Source organism: Salmo salar, chromosome ssa28 (assembly GCF_905237065.1).
Source record: "Salmo salar chromosome ssa28, Ssal_v3.1, whole genome shotgun sequence".
NCBI lineage: Eukaryota > Metazoa > Chordata > Actinopteri > Salmoniformes > Salmonidae > Salmo > Salmo salar.
In genome coordinates, this window is record NC_059469.1 from 11925600 (window position 1) to 11942500 (window position 16901).

Here is a 16901-nt window from a genome sequence, read left to right on the forward strand (position 1 = left end):
TGGAGGAGTTAAGATGGAGTGTCGCCTTGTTAACATCCAAAAGCGGATGTCGCGTCACAGGCTCTCTTTCCATTTCTCCTGAAAACCGGAACCTCCAGTTATTGGGGACTCAGCAGAGACTAACCCATAAGTCGCCCTTGGAGCAACCCTTTTGGATGTGGGATAGCTACAGCCTCAATATTGATGGTCATTGCATTTGAGTTTTATGGCATCTTAGAGGACATGAAGATATGTGTGGAAGATGGAAATGAAATGTACTTTCTGAATCTCTTAAAGCTGGGAGCGACTGCCAGAAGTCCCCTGTGTTTTCAACCATTGTAGACCAATAGGGAACTGATGTACTTAGTTTCACAGTATACAGTATTCAATGCCTTGCAGGATTTTGTCATTCTATTCTTCTGACAAATCAATGAGAGTTCTAAGGATTCAATTCTTCTTCTTCTTCTCCTTCTTCTTCTTGTTCTACTTCTTCTTTTGCTGCTGCTTCTGCTGCTACTATTACTACTATTGCTACTGCTGCTACTACTACTACAGCTACTGTAGTGGGGTGCTATAAAGAGAAGGTTAATATGCACACTCATTTCCCTTTACGCCTAAAGGAAAGCCCCTGCCTGAGGTGAAAAAATCGGCAATACGTGCTCATTTTGGCAGCTGTGACCCACTTTCACACACACACACACACACACACACACACACACACACACACACACACACACACACACACACACACACACACACACACACACACACACACACACACACACACACACACACACACACACACACACACACACACACACACACTCTATACTGAAGTGTGTTATTGGAAATGGTGCAATCCCTCATAAATCATGTCTATGTCTCCCTGAGGACTACTTTTCCAGCTGCTACTGTTTACCCCTCTCTGATGTACATGGTGTATGTGTGTGTGTTCTATGGTAGGTTATCTCTCTATGTATATGTTCTGACGTGACATTTGCACAAATAATGGGAGAAACATCTAAGGAAAGCCATGTAGGGGTTGAGACACTGTAAAGATGATCCTGAAATCACACAACATATAAGTAAAATCAATGTTTAACAGTGTTTTAAGCAGCCACCCTTTGCCTTGATGACAGCTTTGCACACTCTTGTCATTCTCTCAACCAACTTCATGAGGTAGTCACCTGGAATGCATTTAAATTAACAGGTGTGCCTTCTTAAAAGTTAATTTGTGGAATTTCTTCTTAATGTATTTGAGCCAATCAGTTGTGTTGTGACAAGGTAGGGATGGTATACAGAAGATAGCCCTATTTGGTAAAATACCAAGTCCATATTATGGCAAGAACAGCTCAAATAAGCAAAGAGAAATGACAGTCCATCATTACTTTAAGACATGAAGGTCAGTCAATCCGGAAAATGTCAAGAACTTTTAGTTTCAAAGTGCATTCGCAAAAACCATCAAGCACTATGATGAAAGTGGCTCTCATGAGGACCGCCACAGGAAAGGAAGACCAATAGTTACCTGCAGAGGATATGTTTATTAGCGTTACCAGCCTCAGAAATTGCAGCCCAAATAAATGCTTCACAGAGTTCAAGTAACAGACCCATCTCAACATCAGCTGTTCAGAGACTGAGTGAATCAGGCTTTATGGTCAAATTGCTGCAAAGAAACCAGTACTAAAGGACACCAATAAGAAGAAGAGACTTGCTTGGGCCAAGAAACGTGAGCAATGGACATTAGACCGGTGGAAATCTGTCCTTTGGTCTGATAAGTCCACATTGAAGATTTTTGCTTCCAACCGCTGTGTCTTTGTGAGATGCAGAATGGATGATCTCCACATTTGTGGTTACCACCGCGAAGCATGGAGGAGGAGGTGTGATGGTGGGGGTGCTTTGCTGCTGACAATGTCAGGGATTTATTTAGAATACAAGGCACACTTAACCAGCATGGCTACCACGCCATTCAGCCATCCCATGTGGTTTGCGCTTAGTGGGACCATCATTCCTTTTTCAACAGGACAATGACCCAACACACCTCCAGGCTGTGTAAGGGCAATTTGACCAAGAAGGAGAGTGATGGAGTGCTGCATCAGATTACCTGGCCTCCACAATCCCCCAACCTCAACCCATTTGAGATGGTTTGGGATGAGTTGGACCGCAGAGTGAAGGAAAAGCAGCCAACAAGTGCTCAGCATATGTGGGAACTCCTTCAAGACTGTTGGAAAAGCATTCCTCATGAAGCTGGTTGAAAGAATGCCAAGAGTGTGATACTTTGAAGAATCTAAAATATAACATATATTTTGATTTGTTTAACACTTTTTTGGTTAATATATGATTCCATGTGTGTCATTTAATAGTTTTGATGTCTTGACTATTATTCTACAATGCAAAAATGTTTAGAACAACCCTTGAATGAGTAGATGTTTCCAAACTTTTGACTGGTACTGTATATCCAAATATTTATCAGGTGCACAGAGGGTGTAAATGAAATGTAGGTGGTTACAGCTGTAGCCAGTTAGCCAGCTAACACCTGGGAAAGGACGGACAGCGGGCATGCGTTTCCCCTTGGAATAGTCTCACACACACACGCACACACTCAGTCTCAAACTTACACGAAAAGTGCTTACTGCAATTGAACAAATGCCATGTACTCCAAATGTAATCCATTATGCATTTGCTGTCAATACCCAGCTAGCACATTTGGTTCCTTGGAAGTTGTGGGAACGAAGCCATATGTTTCCCGACCGTTAAAACAGATTATTTTTTAAATGTTCTGAGAACGGAAGTGATAATTTAGCCTGTTATGGGAATGTAAATTTTTAGGTTCCAGAGAGGTTCTGAGAAAGTTTTACTATGGTTTTCTGAAAGTTTTCCTGGGAGGTTTAATTAGCGTTCCGAGAACGGAAATTATAGGTTATTTTAAGATAAATATCGTTCTAAGAAAACGTTTCAAGAAGACGTTTAATAACACTGTTAGCTTAGTTTGGGTTAACTATTTTGAACACCAAGCACAGATAGGACACATGGCAATTCATTTCCTTAGGCATTAATCATGCAAACACATTTTATTGTTGCACGGTATCAGTCAGATTGGAACCAATAATATTCCACTGCCCCACCAGGATTGAGCTTGCAGTTTTTTTAAGCTGTTCATTTTAGTCTTTTCAACCAGACCCCATTTCTAAGGTAACAAGCACTCATTAAAGATCAGGTGTGGCCAATTAGTGGGAGCGGCCAACACACCTGAACACACTTAACAAGATAGAGGATAGAGAGAGTTTTGTTGACGATGAGAACAGAATGTATATGTTTTTAAATAACGTTGTTAGAACATTCTTTGAACGTTACTAATGTTTTCTTGTGGTTTTATGGAAAGTTTTTTAAATGTTCTGACAACATCACTTTAAATAGAACCATGAACCAAGTACTGAATTCACCACCTAAGAAACATATGGTTGTCAGAACGTTATGCGCTAGCTGGGTATCCTGAACCATTCCTAGAATGTTGTGGGAAGGTTGTATGCAAAGTAACTTTAGGACAACCATTCTCTCACCAAGCTTAAAAAACATTTGGTTCTCAGAACATTATGTGCTAGCTGGGTATTATATCATCACATTCTATTGTACTGAAAATCAAAGCTAACGGCTTGACAAGCAGTTTAATTGTACGTTTGCCAACATCATTAACCTGCCGATACAATAATACCACAATCGCTGTAGAAACGCAGGTCTCCTGCTTTATGTGAGAATAAAGAAGGAGTCCTGCATAGATATACCACTTTGTGTGTGTTTTAATACTCGGTCCAAGCAACCACTCTCCAACCCCATAGCCTCAACAGTTCCTTTCTCTGCCTAGCGCCCAGAGGGCACAACTGGAGCATTATCTGAAGCCCTTGACAAAGCACTTTCTCCAGCAGGACGCGGCGGTTGCACACACAGCCACATTCAAGCAGACAGTTCCCCTTAAAAGCCCTCAGTTGTACCAGCCTGGGCTCTTAATTTGGGAACCAGCGTTTTCAAAAGAAAATGGGTTGTAGTAATGGCAGGAGAATGATGGCATGCATAAAGGATTGCTCTACATGGAACAGTAGGAATGGAAGGGGGGGGGGGGGGCTCTGGATCTCAGATGGGGCTGCACTTCATTGCTTTGTCAGCACTGTAACTGCAGTCTTGTACAGGGAAAACATATCTGAGCAGAAGATGAAGCTTCACCCACAGATATGTCTGTATTTACTAGTCATTTATTCTCCATTGCCTCAGAGTGGGGAGAGACGAGGATTACGTTTCTGGGCTAAATTTAAAAGCCATTTGGAAATGGATTGGGTTGGATTGTACAGTCCTCTGAAAGTGAGAGCATTGAGAGGATGATTGTGAGAATAGAATACAATAGAAGAGGTGATCTCTGAATGTTCTGCTCAGGGCATAAACTGACACAAAAGAGGATGACAAATGACTAAAACTTTACCAAAAACCCACCGCTATCAATCCCTGTCTGTTACCACCCACATGGAAAGTTGCTGTTACATCTAAGCCAAACCAGCTGAAACTGGGTCCCTCAATCATGTTTATTGTAGGAACTGATGAGATACAACTGAAAGCCCAGCTAGCACATAACGTTCTGAGAACGTTTCTTAGAGCTGGTTGAGTGTGTCGGTTGTCCTATCGGTATTTTGCATACAACCTTCCCACAACATTCTGGGAATTGTGCAGGATACCCAGCTAGCCCATAACGTTTTGAGGACCATATGTTTCTTAGGGAGAAATTTCAGTACTTCAGCATAAGATTTCCTACAGGTTTCCTCATGGTTCTATTTAAAGCAATGTTCTCAGGAAAACTTTCCAAAAAAACACAAGAAAACATTTGTAAAGTTCAAAAATCATTCTAAGAATATTATTTAAAAACATATTCATTCTGTTCGCAGCATCAACAAAATTCACTCTATCATCTATCTTGTTAAGTATGTTCAGGTGTGTTGGCCACGCCCACTAACTGGCAACAACAAATCTTAATGAGTGCTTGTTTCCATTGAAATGTGGTCTGTTTAAATAGACAAAAATTAACAGCTTTGTATGATTGAAAATAACATGTCAGGGAACCATAGTAAAACGTTCTCAGAACCTCCCTGCAACCTAAAAATGTACATTCCCAGAACAGGCGAATGTCCATTTCCATTCTCAGAATGTTTAAAAAACACTGTTTTATGGGTTTGGAAACTTATGGCTTCGTTCCCAGAACAAATGGGAAACCAAAAACGTACATTCCCACGACTTCCAAGGAACCAAATGTGCTAGCTGGGAGAGCTTCATTTCACTGTAATCTTTAGAAAACAGATCTTTACAGCAGCACACAGATGTGAGTGTAAAGAACATGACACTGCTTGCTTAGCAAGTACCACTTCCTCCTGATTCGGTTCACACCAAGGCTCGAACTCAGGACCTCTGCCTTGCTAGCACACTTGACCACCCTCCTGAAGCAACTTACTTGCTTTTCGCTGGCGCACGATACTTCAGGCTGACAGGCCATTTACACTAGGAAGCGACATTGAAACATCAGAAGCCATTCACTTTATAAGCTTGCTTGCTAGCTTGTTAGCACCCACATGAGGGCAAGGCAAACGTGGCTAAGCGAGTGCCACTTTTATAGTGCAAACGGCCAGTCAGAAGTAAGTTTCACACATCCCTATGTGCCACATTCACCCCTCAAACTACATGAGCACTGAAGCCAATTCAGATTTGATTAAACTTCTTATCTTTACATTGTGGTTTAGTTGTGCTTTTCATTCTCTCCAGTTTCCAAGTGGCTCATTCGACAAACCTCTCCAGTTCCCTACAAATCTTCCCCAGATCATTGTTGTAAATGAGAATGTGTTCCGTCTCAGTCAACTTACCTGGTAAAGTAAAGGCTAATTAATGAGAAATGAGAAAACATAGCCCACTCATGAAACGTGTGCTTTCAGAGGGGTGATAAGCAGCTTGCCTATTCCGTTACCTCATTGTGCTTTAGCAGCAGTCTGCGCTGTTTACTCTATGTATACAATAGATATAGAGTACAGTACAGTTTGCATCTGAGACCGTGCACACGTCTCAGAGCACATCCATTCCTCTAGTCCAGAGGAGCTCTTTACTATAGGGAGGTTTACATTTTTCATCACAACAAGGATGGATGGCATAGTAAAAAGTGGTTACTAAGCAACTGCTTCCTGGCTTTGGGATCAGTCAACTGTTGCAGGCATGTGAGGATGTCTCTCTCTCTCTCTCTCTCTCTGACACACACACTGTCTTATGTGTTTTCTCAGTGTGTCACTAATAGGCAAAACTCACAGAATCTATAATGTATGAAGGTCAGTTCTGGTGACTTATTAAAAGGACAGTCTACTCCAAAATGAATTATAATAAAATGATGCTGACATCTAAATTGAAATATTTAGCCCGTGTTTCTGGCTATGTTGTGACTACGGTAGCCAGTCCCAGTGAAATTGCCGCTTATTTCTCGTTTTTCAAGCAAAGGTCTTTAGGGAGTATGAGAGCACAGATGGTTGCTTCGCCTAGCTGAGTTCTGCTAGAAGCAAACCGAACCTATGTATGTGTTCGCCTTGAGAGGGAGACGAAGGAAGGGAGGGAGGAGAAAAAAAAGAGAGACGGGGAGGGAGGGGGGAAATGGAAAGTGGTCTCTTGCTGAGCTCTGCTATTCTATTCACTCTCCCCGCGCCAGACAGAGAGCAAGCAAGTCAACAGCAATCTTGGTAGAGGTAGGTTTTTATCACCAACACTTTATCTTTGACCTATTGCTTGTGCCCCAGCTTAATGTGCAGATATCTACATTACATTGCGTTGTGCTTTTTCCTGTAAGATAAAATGAAATACCTTACTTTTAAGCAGTCTAATATATTGAAATAGGCTATTCGTTGGCGATATTTTACTGAGTAAAAACAAAATATTTGGCTGCAATTAAAACAGTTTTGTACATATTGGTTCTACTCTGTTAGAATTGTATGCATTTGGATAGTTCCAGTTGCAACGTCTGTGGATTGAAAGGGATTTAAACAAGCACGGCTTGACTGCATGCAGCCAATATGATAAGCTCAGAAGCCCTGAATGTCAAATACTTCACGAAAGGGATGTGACAAAAAAAAACGCTTTTCGGAATAAATGAGTGCTTTCCATCGCGTGGCTGAATAGTTGGTAGACTTAATGCGCCACCCTTGACGTGCGGATAATGGCTAATGAAGCGTTTTGCTTGTTTCCTCTATAGCGCAACTTTCACCACAGCAAGATGTGCGCACAAACCATACTGTTTAAAGACAGCTCGACCTAAGGCGCGCCACAGAAATCAGGACATTGGACAGCAACACCCGGCCGATTTCAGAACCTCCAACCCAGCGGAAAGCACAGAGTCCCCGGCTTTCGACTCTCCTATCAGAGCGCAATGGGTTGCAGAAGCTCTGCTATTAATGCTAAACTTAACTCACTCTTCTACCCAGTATGGTAACAGTATCGATACTGAGGGGACCAACGCGAGTGGCGGATGCCAGGGTTGCAACAGCCTTGACAGACTAAGAGCCCTACCACATTCACTTCAAGTACCAAGTCAGAAAAGAACTCAAGCGTCGCGTCAGAAGTGAATTGACAGGTTAGACACACCATGGGGATACGGCACCTTTTGCTGCTCCTCATATACCTGGATCCCCTGACCGTTTTCTGCGCCGCCACGGGAGGCAAGAAAGTGAAGACGGAGACCAAGCGGACTCCCAAGGCAAAAGAAGCCAACATTACCGCGGCGGTCCCCACCGCTGCGCCGCAGAAGAACACGACCAAGGACTACGATATGTGCACGGGTTACTACGACGTGAGCGGACAATTTGATAGAGAGTTTGCGTGTAACAACACGGTTCACCGCTACTGCTGCGGGTCCTGCTACCTGCGGTTCTGCTGTCAGGAAAAAGAAAAAAGAGTTGACCAGTCAAGCTGTAAAAACTACATCAAGCCGGACTGGGTGAAAACGCCCCCCCCGTCGCCAGCCTCGACGGGACAGCCTTTTGACCCGAGCATGGACCAGACGAACACTGCGGTGTACATCACCTGTGGGATCATAGCTTTTATTTTTGTGGTGGGAGTTTCGGCTAAAGTTGCCTACGACAAAGCCACAGAGCCTCCTCAGGAAATGAATATCCATAGGTAAGTCAGAATGACTGAATTATTGAACGTCTGCTTGGGTGCAAAGCCCGCTCGTATGTGTGCCGCAACATGATCTGGTCTTTGATGTCTTGAGACAAAAATGTCAATGTCGTTAAACATATTATTCTCTAATGAAATCATGTTCGCATGTAGTATAAAATATATTATGGATTATCAACCTTTCAATTGAAATCTTCAATTTTCCGTATAACATGCCCTAGCTAATATGGGGCGTATCCACAACCCCTAACTGTCTAAGCCAATATACCAAGAGGTCTGACCCTTGAACTAAGAGCACTAGCCGCACCTGGATCAGTTGTACAGTAGACTGACTATATTACTACATGGCAATTAAGGGTCAGAGGTCATAGTTCAGCCTACTGTGAGGTGTCACGTGTCAATTGTTATATCTGACATTAATGGGTCCCTTTCTATGTGTATGAATTATGGCTTTTAAAATGTTAACTTTAGATGTGATTCAGATGTGCTTAAGATTAGATTTCTGCCCAATAGAAATGAATGGTAAATAATGTATTGTGTCATTTTGGAGTCACTTTTATCGTAAATAAGAATATAATAGGTTTCTAAACACATCTACATTCATGTGGATGCTACTATGATAACGGATAATACTTCATTACCATTCCTTTATAATAATTACCATTCATTTCTATTGGGCACTAAATAATTTGAAACACAACCCAAACGAACAGGAAATACATTTAGTAGAGTCACAAGCTTGATGTAATCATTGCATACTAGGAATATGGGACCAAATACTACATTTTGGACTACTTTCTTTATTTTGACCCATACCTTTTTAAGAAAAAACAAATCTGTTTCTCTGGGTGATTGTATTAGTATAAAATAATAAAATGTCCCAATTTTTTCGGAGCATACAATATAGCTCAGTATTTAATTTTTATTTTTTATTTTTATAAGGTCATTGCTCATGTTTGTATATCAATAGTGTCAATCATTTCGCACCCCACTATATATGACTCTGGCTCTGCTTGCTCCATATATGGCACCCCTAAACGTTCTATAAAGAAGTCTTTTGTAGGGTTCTTTGATCCGAACCCCAGCCATGCGAAACACTGTAAACCTACGGAGGCTGAAAAACAGTGAGCTCCGTCACTCAGGCAGTAAGCATTCAACCAATCCATAATTGAACAGCAAATGATTTGCGATTGTTGCAAAAGTTGCTTAAATTACCAAAAGAAAACACACATTGCATACACTGTAAATCTTCTGAATACAATACATCTGCTATGTGATATTGGTACAATGTAGTTGAAAGTTATGTATTTACATATTGATACTTCATCACATGTAACTTTTTTAAAAACCCAATTAGGGCTACTTTTCTATTGGAGTTTGGATGTTAGGGGTGGATATGGTAAGATGGGAAAAAAAAAATAGCTCTATCTCTTTCGCAAGATGTGTTTTTAATTCATGTCAATTTACCAACATTTCTGAAAATGGATATATTGCATTTTGGAATGAAACTCTTTTATATGAGAAAACATCGGACTTTTAACCAGGTATGTCCTGCCAATACAGTCTGACACTGCTGATAAAAATGTCCCTATCACCTACTCATAGTTCAAATGGTGCATATATATATTTGAAATTCTATTCAATTCTACTAATGCCATTAATACAGTAGTGTACACATGAAAGCCGAAATAAAATTGCAGAGGTGTTCAAAGGGAAACATCTAAATGATTTGGAGAGGCAGACTTGTTGGCTGGTAAATCAGGTGTGTGGGTGAGGGCATGATTCTACTGATCCTACTGATGCATATTTGATGTATTTTTTTGGAGCGTGTTTCATTGCAGGTGTTGTGATGAATCTGGTTTCTGCATCATAAACCCGATGTAATAATACGAAGAGCACTGATGATGCATCGTCCCCCTAAAATGGAAACGGATAAATCCCGGCACACAGCAATGTCTATGCACATTTCCCTCGTAAAAAGACTCATAAAATGTCAAGGCCTTTGCTAAGTCAAGTCAAACCAGTTTGTTATCAGTTGACTGTTACAGACCATCAAATTTAAAATATAACTTCTATTCAAGCCCCCCCCAGATACTTGGTGGTGGTGGTGTTGGTGGTGTTGTTGGTGGTGGTGGTGTGTGCATTCTCGGCCTGCAGTGGTGAACTGACAAGGGTGAATCAGCATTATGTTGGAGATTTCCACCAAGTAGCTGTTTGTAGTTACGCGTGTAAGCTTCCGTGTGTTTTCTCAGCTGTTTCCCGGCTCCCTTTGGGCTTTGCCACATTCCAGTTACCACAGACTAGTGGACAACACATGTTGGAGAGCAGACATCGATGAGCGACCGCTGACAAACATTGTACTCTCCCTCTGTGGCTCATGGTCCTTTCATACATGCACGACTCAACACAGAAGTAAGCTAGAGACAGTGAATAATGTATCACGTTAAGGTCAAAGTATCATTAGAATTGCTCCAGAGTGGCGCAGCGGTCTGAAGCACTGCATCTCAGTGCAAGAGGGGTCACTACAGTCCCTGGTTTGAATCCAGGCTGCATCACATCCGGCCGTGATTGGGAGTCCCATAGGGCGGCGCACAATCGGCCCAGCGTCGTCCGGGTTTGGCCGGTGTAGGCCGTGACTCGCCTAGTTAAATAAAGTTTCAAATTAGAAATAATAATAATAATACTTGCTTGACACATCTGCACAACAGCAAATCCAATGATAAAGTACCTAACTGAAAAACACAGGTGTGAAATAACTAAAAAAACAGGAACAATATTTATAGAGCAGCAAAGGTTATGCTGTAGAGATATTTGTCATGCACAAGGCTTTGAGCAACCGCAGCAATGCAAACATAATTTGATTTCCTCCTCTTCCGAAGTGCTGCCAGAAAAAAATCTAATATTGTTGTTATTTTCTTTCATGAGGCTGTTGAGTTTTTCTATTCCCTCTCTTCCCTCTCCTCCTCATCCCCGAGGGTACCATACCTCCATACGCACCTGGTGTCGGCCTGAAAAACACTACCATTCAACCTAATTAGAACTGCTTCTCATAAACACAACTCTGTTTCTATTGTTTATTAAGGGTTCGCTGTAACCTTTCAGTGCCAGGAACACTCACTCACCTTGGAGTTTAGTGTAGCTGCTTGGAGAAGTTATCTAAATAGTAGTAACAGTGACATTTGGTGTTTTCTCTCTGTGTGTCCCCAGGGCCCTTGCAGACATCCTGAGGCAGCAGGGGCCCATTCCCATATCTCAGTACGACTGTGAGAACTTTGCAGCGATGAACGGCTCTCCCAAAGACAACACCCCCCAACGAACCTCCTCCAAGAACCACTACACCCCTGTCCACCAGTCCAAGTCCAACCACGGTACGTTACCTTTATAGTATGCTACATATATTCTACTGTTTTGGGTACATATCTTCAAAGACAAATTGGTGAAGTGGCACCAATGGGCAAATCTGTGAAGAGGTATGAGAATACTGTGTGAAGTGTGTGAATGTGTTGGTGCATCGCCATTATCCTTCATGACTTTGACCTGCTTAATCATCTGCATGAGACTGTTACTGAACTGATATGTGTCAGTGGGCTCTTATTCTTTGTGTATGAGTGCACACATTGTGTGTCTACGGCATGCTGCTCTCCCTGTCAATGGTGTAATCTCCTGTGTTAACATCCCATAATCATCCGATTTGTGCAAGAGTGGGAACAAGGGGGAGATAGAGAAAGAGACGGCTAGAGACAGTAGAGAGAGGAAGAGAGAGATAGAGACAGTAGAGAGAAAGAGACGGCTAGAGACAGTAGAGAGAGGAAGAGAGGGATAGAGACAGTAGAGAGGAAGAGAGGGCTAGAGACAGTGGAGAGAGGAAGAGAGAGATAGAGACAGTAGAGAGAGAAAGGGAGGGATAGAGACAGTAGAGAGAGGAAGAGAGAGATAGAGACAGTAGAGAGGAAGAGAGGGATAGAGACAGTAGAGAGAGGAAGAGAGAGATAGAGACAGTAGAGAGAGGAAGAGAGAGATAGTGACAGTAGAGAGAGGAAGAGAGGGATAGAGACAGTAGAGAGAGAAAGGGAGGGATAGAGACAGTAGAGAGGAAGAGAGGGATAGAGACAGTAGAGAGAGGAAGAGAGGGATAGAGACAGTAGAGAGAGGAAGAGAGGGATAGAGACAGTAGAGAGAGGAAGAGAGGGATAGAGACAGTAGAGAGAGGAAGAGAGAGATAGAGACAGTAGAGAGGAAGAGAGGGCTAGAGACAGTAGAGAGAGGAAGAGAGGGATAGAGACAGTGGAGAGAGGAAGAGAGAGATAGAGACAGTAGAGAGAGAAAGGGAGGGATAGAGACAGTGGAGAGAGGAAGAGAGAGATAGAGACAGTAGAGAGAGGAAGAGAGAGATAGAGACAGTAGAGAGGAAGAGAGGGATAGAGACAGTAGAGAGAGAAAGGGAGGGATAGAGACAGTAGAGAGGAAGAGAGGGATAGAGACAGTAGAGAGAGGAAGAGAGGGATAGAGACAGTAGAGAGAGGAAGAGAGGGATAGAGACAGTAGAGAGAGGAAGAGAGGGATAGAGACAGTAGAGAGAGGAAGAGAGAGATAGAGACAGTAGAGAGGAAGAGAGGGCTAGAGACAGTAGAGAGAGGAAGAGAGGGATAGAGACAGTGGAGAGAGGAAGAGAGAGATAGAGACAGTAGAGAGAGAAAGGGAGGGATAGAGACAGTGGAGAGAGGAAGAGAGAGATAGAGACAGTAGAGAGAGGAAGAGAGAGATAGAGACAGTAGAGAGGAAGAGAGGGATAGAGACAGTAGAGAGAGAAAGGGAGGGATAGAGACAGTAGAGAGGAAGAGAGGGATAGAGACAGTAGAGAGAGGAAGAGAGGGATAGAGACAGTAGAGAGAGGAAGAGAGGGATAGAGACAGTAGAGAGAGGAAGAGAGGGATAGAGACAGTAGAGAGAGGAAGAAAGACAGACAGAGGCCCTGTTAGTGTAGATCATTGTGGCTGGTGAGGGAACAGGGCCGGGCCGTCTGTGGCAGGGTGGAAACGGTGGACGCTGAGTGGTTCAGCTGGTGAGTCAGCCAAGGATGACACCCTGAAACACAGACCGCAGCGAGACCGTGACCGCTTCGGCACGCATGGGAATGGGATTCAACCACAGGGCTGGGAAGTGGGAACAGAACAACACTGACAGGGGGTGTAAATCTCGGTTCTGGGATCTCTGAAGAGATACAATCCTGCAACCACAAACCTGTCTCATGTTTACTGTGAGTGTGAGGCAGGTCTGAGTTGAGAGAGAGGGAGAGAAAGACTAAAAGAGAAAGGTGTTTGAGAGATACACAGTAAGACAGAAAAAGAGTGGAGAGAGGAAGAAAACCCGTATCTGAAAACCCATACTTCTGTACCTCAACACAACAAGAGAAAGGGAAGGCAGACAGACAGACAGACAAAGACCTAAAAATCCACTCGCATGGACAAAAGACATGCAGAGACACACAGCGGGACAGACAAACAGATGTGCAGGCTAGACAAACAAGTGTGTCAGGTTTCAGACCAGCTCATTTAGGTTGCAGAGCATGGCGGGCCATGTCGACCCCGGTCTGTCGTCCTCGGTCTGTCGACCCCGCCGGTCTGTCGACCCCGCCGGTCTGTCGACCCTGGTCTGTCAACACCGCCGGTCTGTCGACCCCGCCGGTCTGTCGTCCCCGGTCTGTCAACCCCGCCGGTCTGTCGACCCCGCCGGTCTGTCGTCCCCGGTCTGTCGACCCCGCCGGTCTGTTGACCCCGCCGGTCTGTCGATCCCGGTCTGTCGACCCCGGTCTGTCGTCCCCGGTCTGTCGACCCCGCCGGTCTGTCGACCCCGGTCTGTCAACCCCGCCGGTCTGTCGTCCCCGGTCTGTCGACCCCGCCGGTCTGTCGACCCCGCCGGTCTGTCGACCCCGGTCTGTCAACCCCGCCGGTCTGTCGACCCCAGTCTGTGAACCCCGCCGGTCTGTCGACCCCGGTCTGTCGACCCCAGTCTGCTCCCAGTCAGCGGCCCTGTCTGTCCCCCTGACTCACTGTATCAATCTGGTCCTAATGCTGTGGCCCACCGAGCCGTGCAAGGCACAGGGGGAATGCACCCACCCAACTGGCTGACCTTGTGGGAAGTCATACTCAGCGGAGGTCAAGCATCTTGCTCTCTCTCTCTGTGCCTTTCTGTCTGCCTGTCTGGTTGTGTCTCTGTCTGCCTGCCTTCCTGCACACAATCGTTGTTAGTGTTAGCTAGTGAACATAGCTCATCATGTAGGCTAGCTTATCCCATCCCAGCCCAGCTCGCCCTACACTATGGACCAGGCAGTCCTGTGGTCTTGGACATGAAAGGCAGTGACAGGCAGAAGAGAGATGGCGTGGGTAATGTGTGGGTATAAATTGGGAGTTGCCATTCTATGCACTAACGGGATCAGGATCGGTGGTACAGCAGCACAGGGAGAGAGAGAGAGATAGAAACCACTCACTCGCAGTGAAAATGCATATTCATGTGTGGCAAAATGCGCATCCAGTATTGTACAGTATTGTAGTGCTCCTGAGGAGAAGATTTCTTTCTATTAGAGATGTCCCCGCTGAGGATGACACAGTTAGATAGACAGAACACGGAGAACGGAAAGAAAGAAAGAAACAGAATGAATGAAAGACACAAACACATGAATAAATGAAAGAAACCCTGCACACACGCCGCAGCATTCCAGGATGAGCCCCTCAGGTCTCTTAAGTCAGATGTCCCAGAGTCCTCGGTAACCAGATATAGCTAAAGCCAAAGGTCTGGAGAGGCCTAAGAGGACCCTCTCCAACTGAGCCAAGAGATGAAATGACATCACCATCCTCTCTGATCCTAAAATGGAATGCCGTGGTTTTCCACATCACAACAAGAAAAGCCACTTTGCCCCCCCCAAAAAACAGATGATTTTCTTAACATAGTTTTAGATGCGCTCCTAAAAATGCAGGTCGGGCATGTCACAGGTATCCTTGGTAGATTGCTAGAAAACCTGTCCAGGCATTTTTAAAAACAGATCCCAGAGCAAACTGTGGAGACAGCAGAATAGGATACCATGCTATTTATTTTGTCATCCACTCTGCTTGAGTTGTAAGCTTCAAAACCTGTTTTTAGGTCTGTGAGTGAACATTATACACCCTGCAGCCACAACAAGGAAAAGTCCTTGTCTTGACAGTTGTTTAGTTTAGAGGGCTTGAGTAGATTTGACGTTAAACGTACTTCTGGGTTTGAAGTAAAGAAACAAAGCGAGAGAAAATGAATGAATAATTCTTTTTGGACCCATATTGCTCTCATGGGGAAACATTTACATTACACTGCAAACACAGATTTTGTTACTGTATGTTGGTTGTTGCTAAAAAAAAAAGTGAATTAAGTCCATCATGAATAGAGGAAGTGATGTTTATTGTAGTGTGGAGAATATCTGTTTTTACTCCAGTATCCATATCCTAACATCTTAGGGTCAGAGGTCCTATTTTTGACTCAGCAACAACAGTTTCTCTGACATGCAAAGTCCAATGATGACACTGATGCACAAACAGCTAATGGTGACGATATACAAATGACAACCATTTTAATCTTCTTGCTTTTTACGCAACCTTGTTTTGATATGACTTTTGGACATTTCCCACAGCCCTTTAGTGCTGTGTGTGTGTGTGTGTGTGTGTGTGTGTGTGTGTGTGTGTGTGTGTGTGTGTGTGTGTGTGTGTGTGTGTGTGTGTGTGTGTGTGTGTGTGTGTGTGTGAGTTTGTGTGTGTATTTCTGCACGAGTATGGGTGTGGGTCTCACTCGCTGCGTCGGTGTGTGTTTGTGTGTGTCAAATGCTCGGAGAGATTGGCAGCACAGCATGCATGAGTTTAGCCTGGATTACTAAACTATGATTTAATTAGTTTAATTAAGATATGGTTCGCCGATTGGCACTTTTCATAATCAGATTCAGTCTGCACTTTTTTTTTTCTCTCGACATGTTCTGTTTTTCTAATCTTCCAACAATTAATCCTAAAACTGCATGGCTATTACATCTCCTCACTGACCTCCCTCCCTCCCTCCCTCCCCGTGGGCTTGGTAATCATCTCCTCCATTTAAAGAGGGGTATTTCTATGCTGACTGTGTCAACATGGTTAGTATAAACCACCTCCTGTGTGCACCTGTGTTGTGTGTGTCAGAGCGTGCATGTGCTCATGGGCATGTGTGTGTGTGTGTGTGTGTGTGTGTGCGTGCGTGGCCGTGTGTGTATGTGAGAGGTATGTGGGTGGCGAGGCAGGTGCGAGGGTGTAATTCCTCTTATGAAGACCTTTAGGTGTAGCATCGTACAGTTACCTCTTGTTAATTAGAAGCTATTTTGCATAATGACATCAAGCATTCACTACTGTGTTCTAGGTAGCACAGTATTTAACCCGTTGGTTTCGTGAGCGATCAACAATTCTGACATGAAAAAGAAGTAATGCACAGTGCAGCATGGGTAGATTGGATGTTACGAAGGCTGAGAGCTTACCCTGCATGGGAGGTTGAGAGAGAGAGAGAGAGCGAGATAGAGAGAGAGATAGAGAGAGAGAGAGAGAGAGAGAGAGAGAGAGAGAGAGAGAGAGCAGTACATACAGTACATGATACAGATGATGTGCATGTCACCATGTCCCCTCCACAGTAGATAGGGAACAGACAACGCTGTAAAACCACTATACCATGTCAATTTCCCCCGCCTGTCTCACTGTGGTAAAGCTTAA

At 43.9% G+C, this 16901-nt stretch overlaps 1 protein-coding gene across 5 annotated transcripts in view; it reads left to right on the plus strand.

The window, feature by feature from the left end:
- The first annotated feature begins 6674 nt into the window (after positions 1-6674).
- The window catches only part of LOC106589483 (protein shisa-6), a 69161-nt gene continuing 58934 nt past the window's right edge, over positions 6675-16901 (plus strand). For all 5 annotated transcript variants that reach the window (XM_014179520.2, XM_014179522.2, XM_014179523.2 and 2 more), the window contains exons 1-3: positions 6675-6731; positions 7235-8157; positions 11365-11525. In XM_014179520.2, coding sequence (XP_014034995.1) covers positions 7625-8157; positions 11365-11525 — 694 coding nt within the window. In that variant the 5' untranslated portion in view covers positions 6675-6731; positions 7235-7624. The remainder of the gene's footprint in view (positions 6732-7234; positions 8158-11364; positions 11526-16901) is intronic.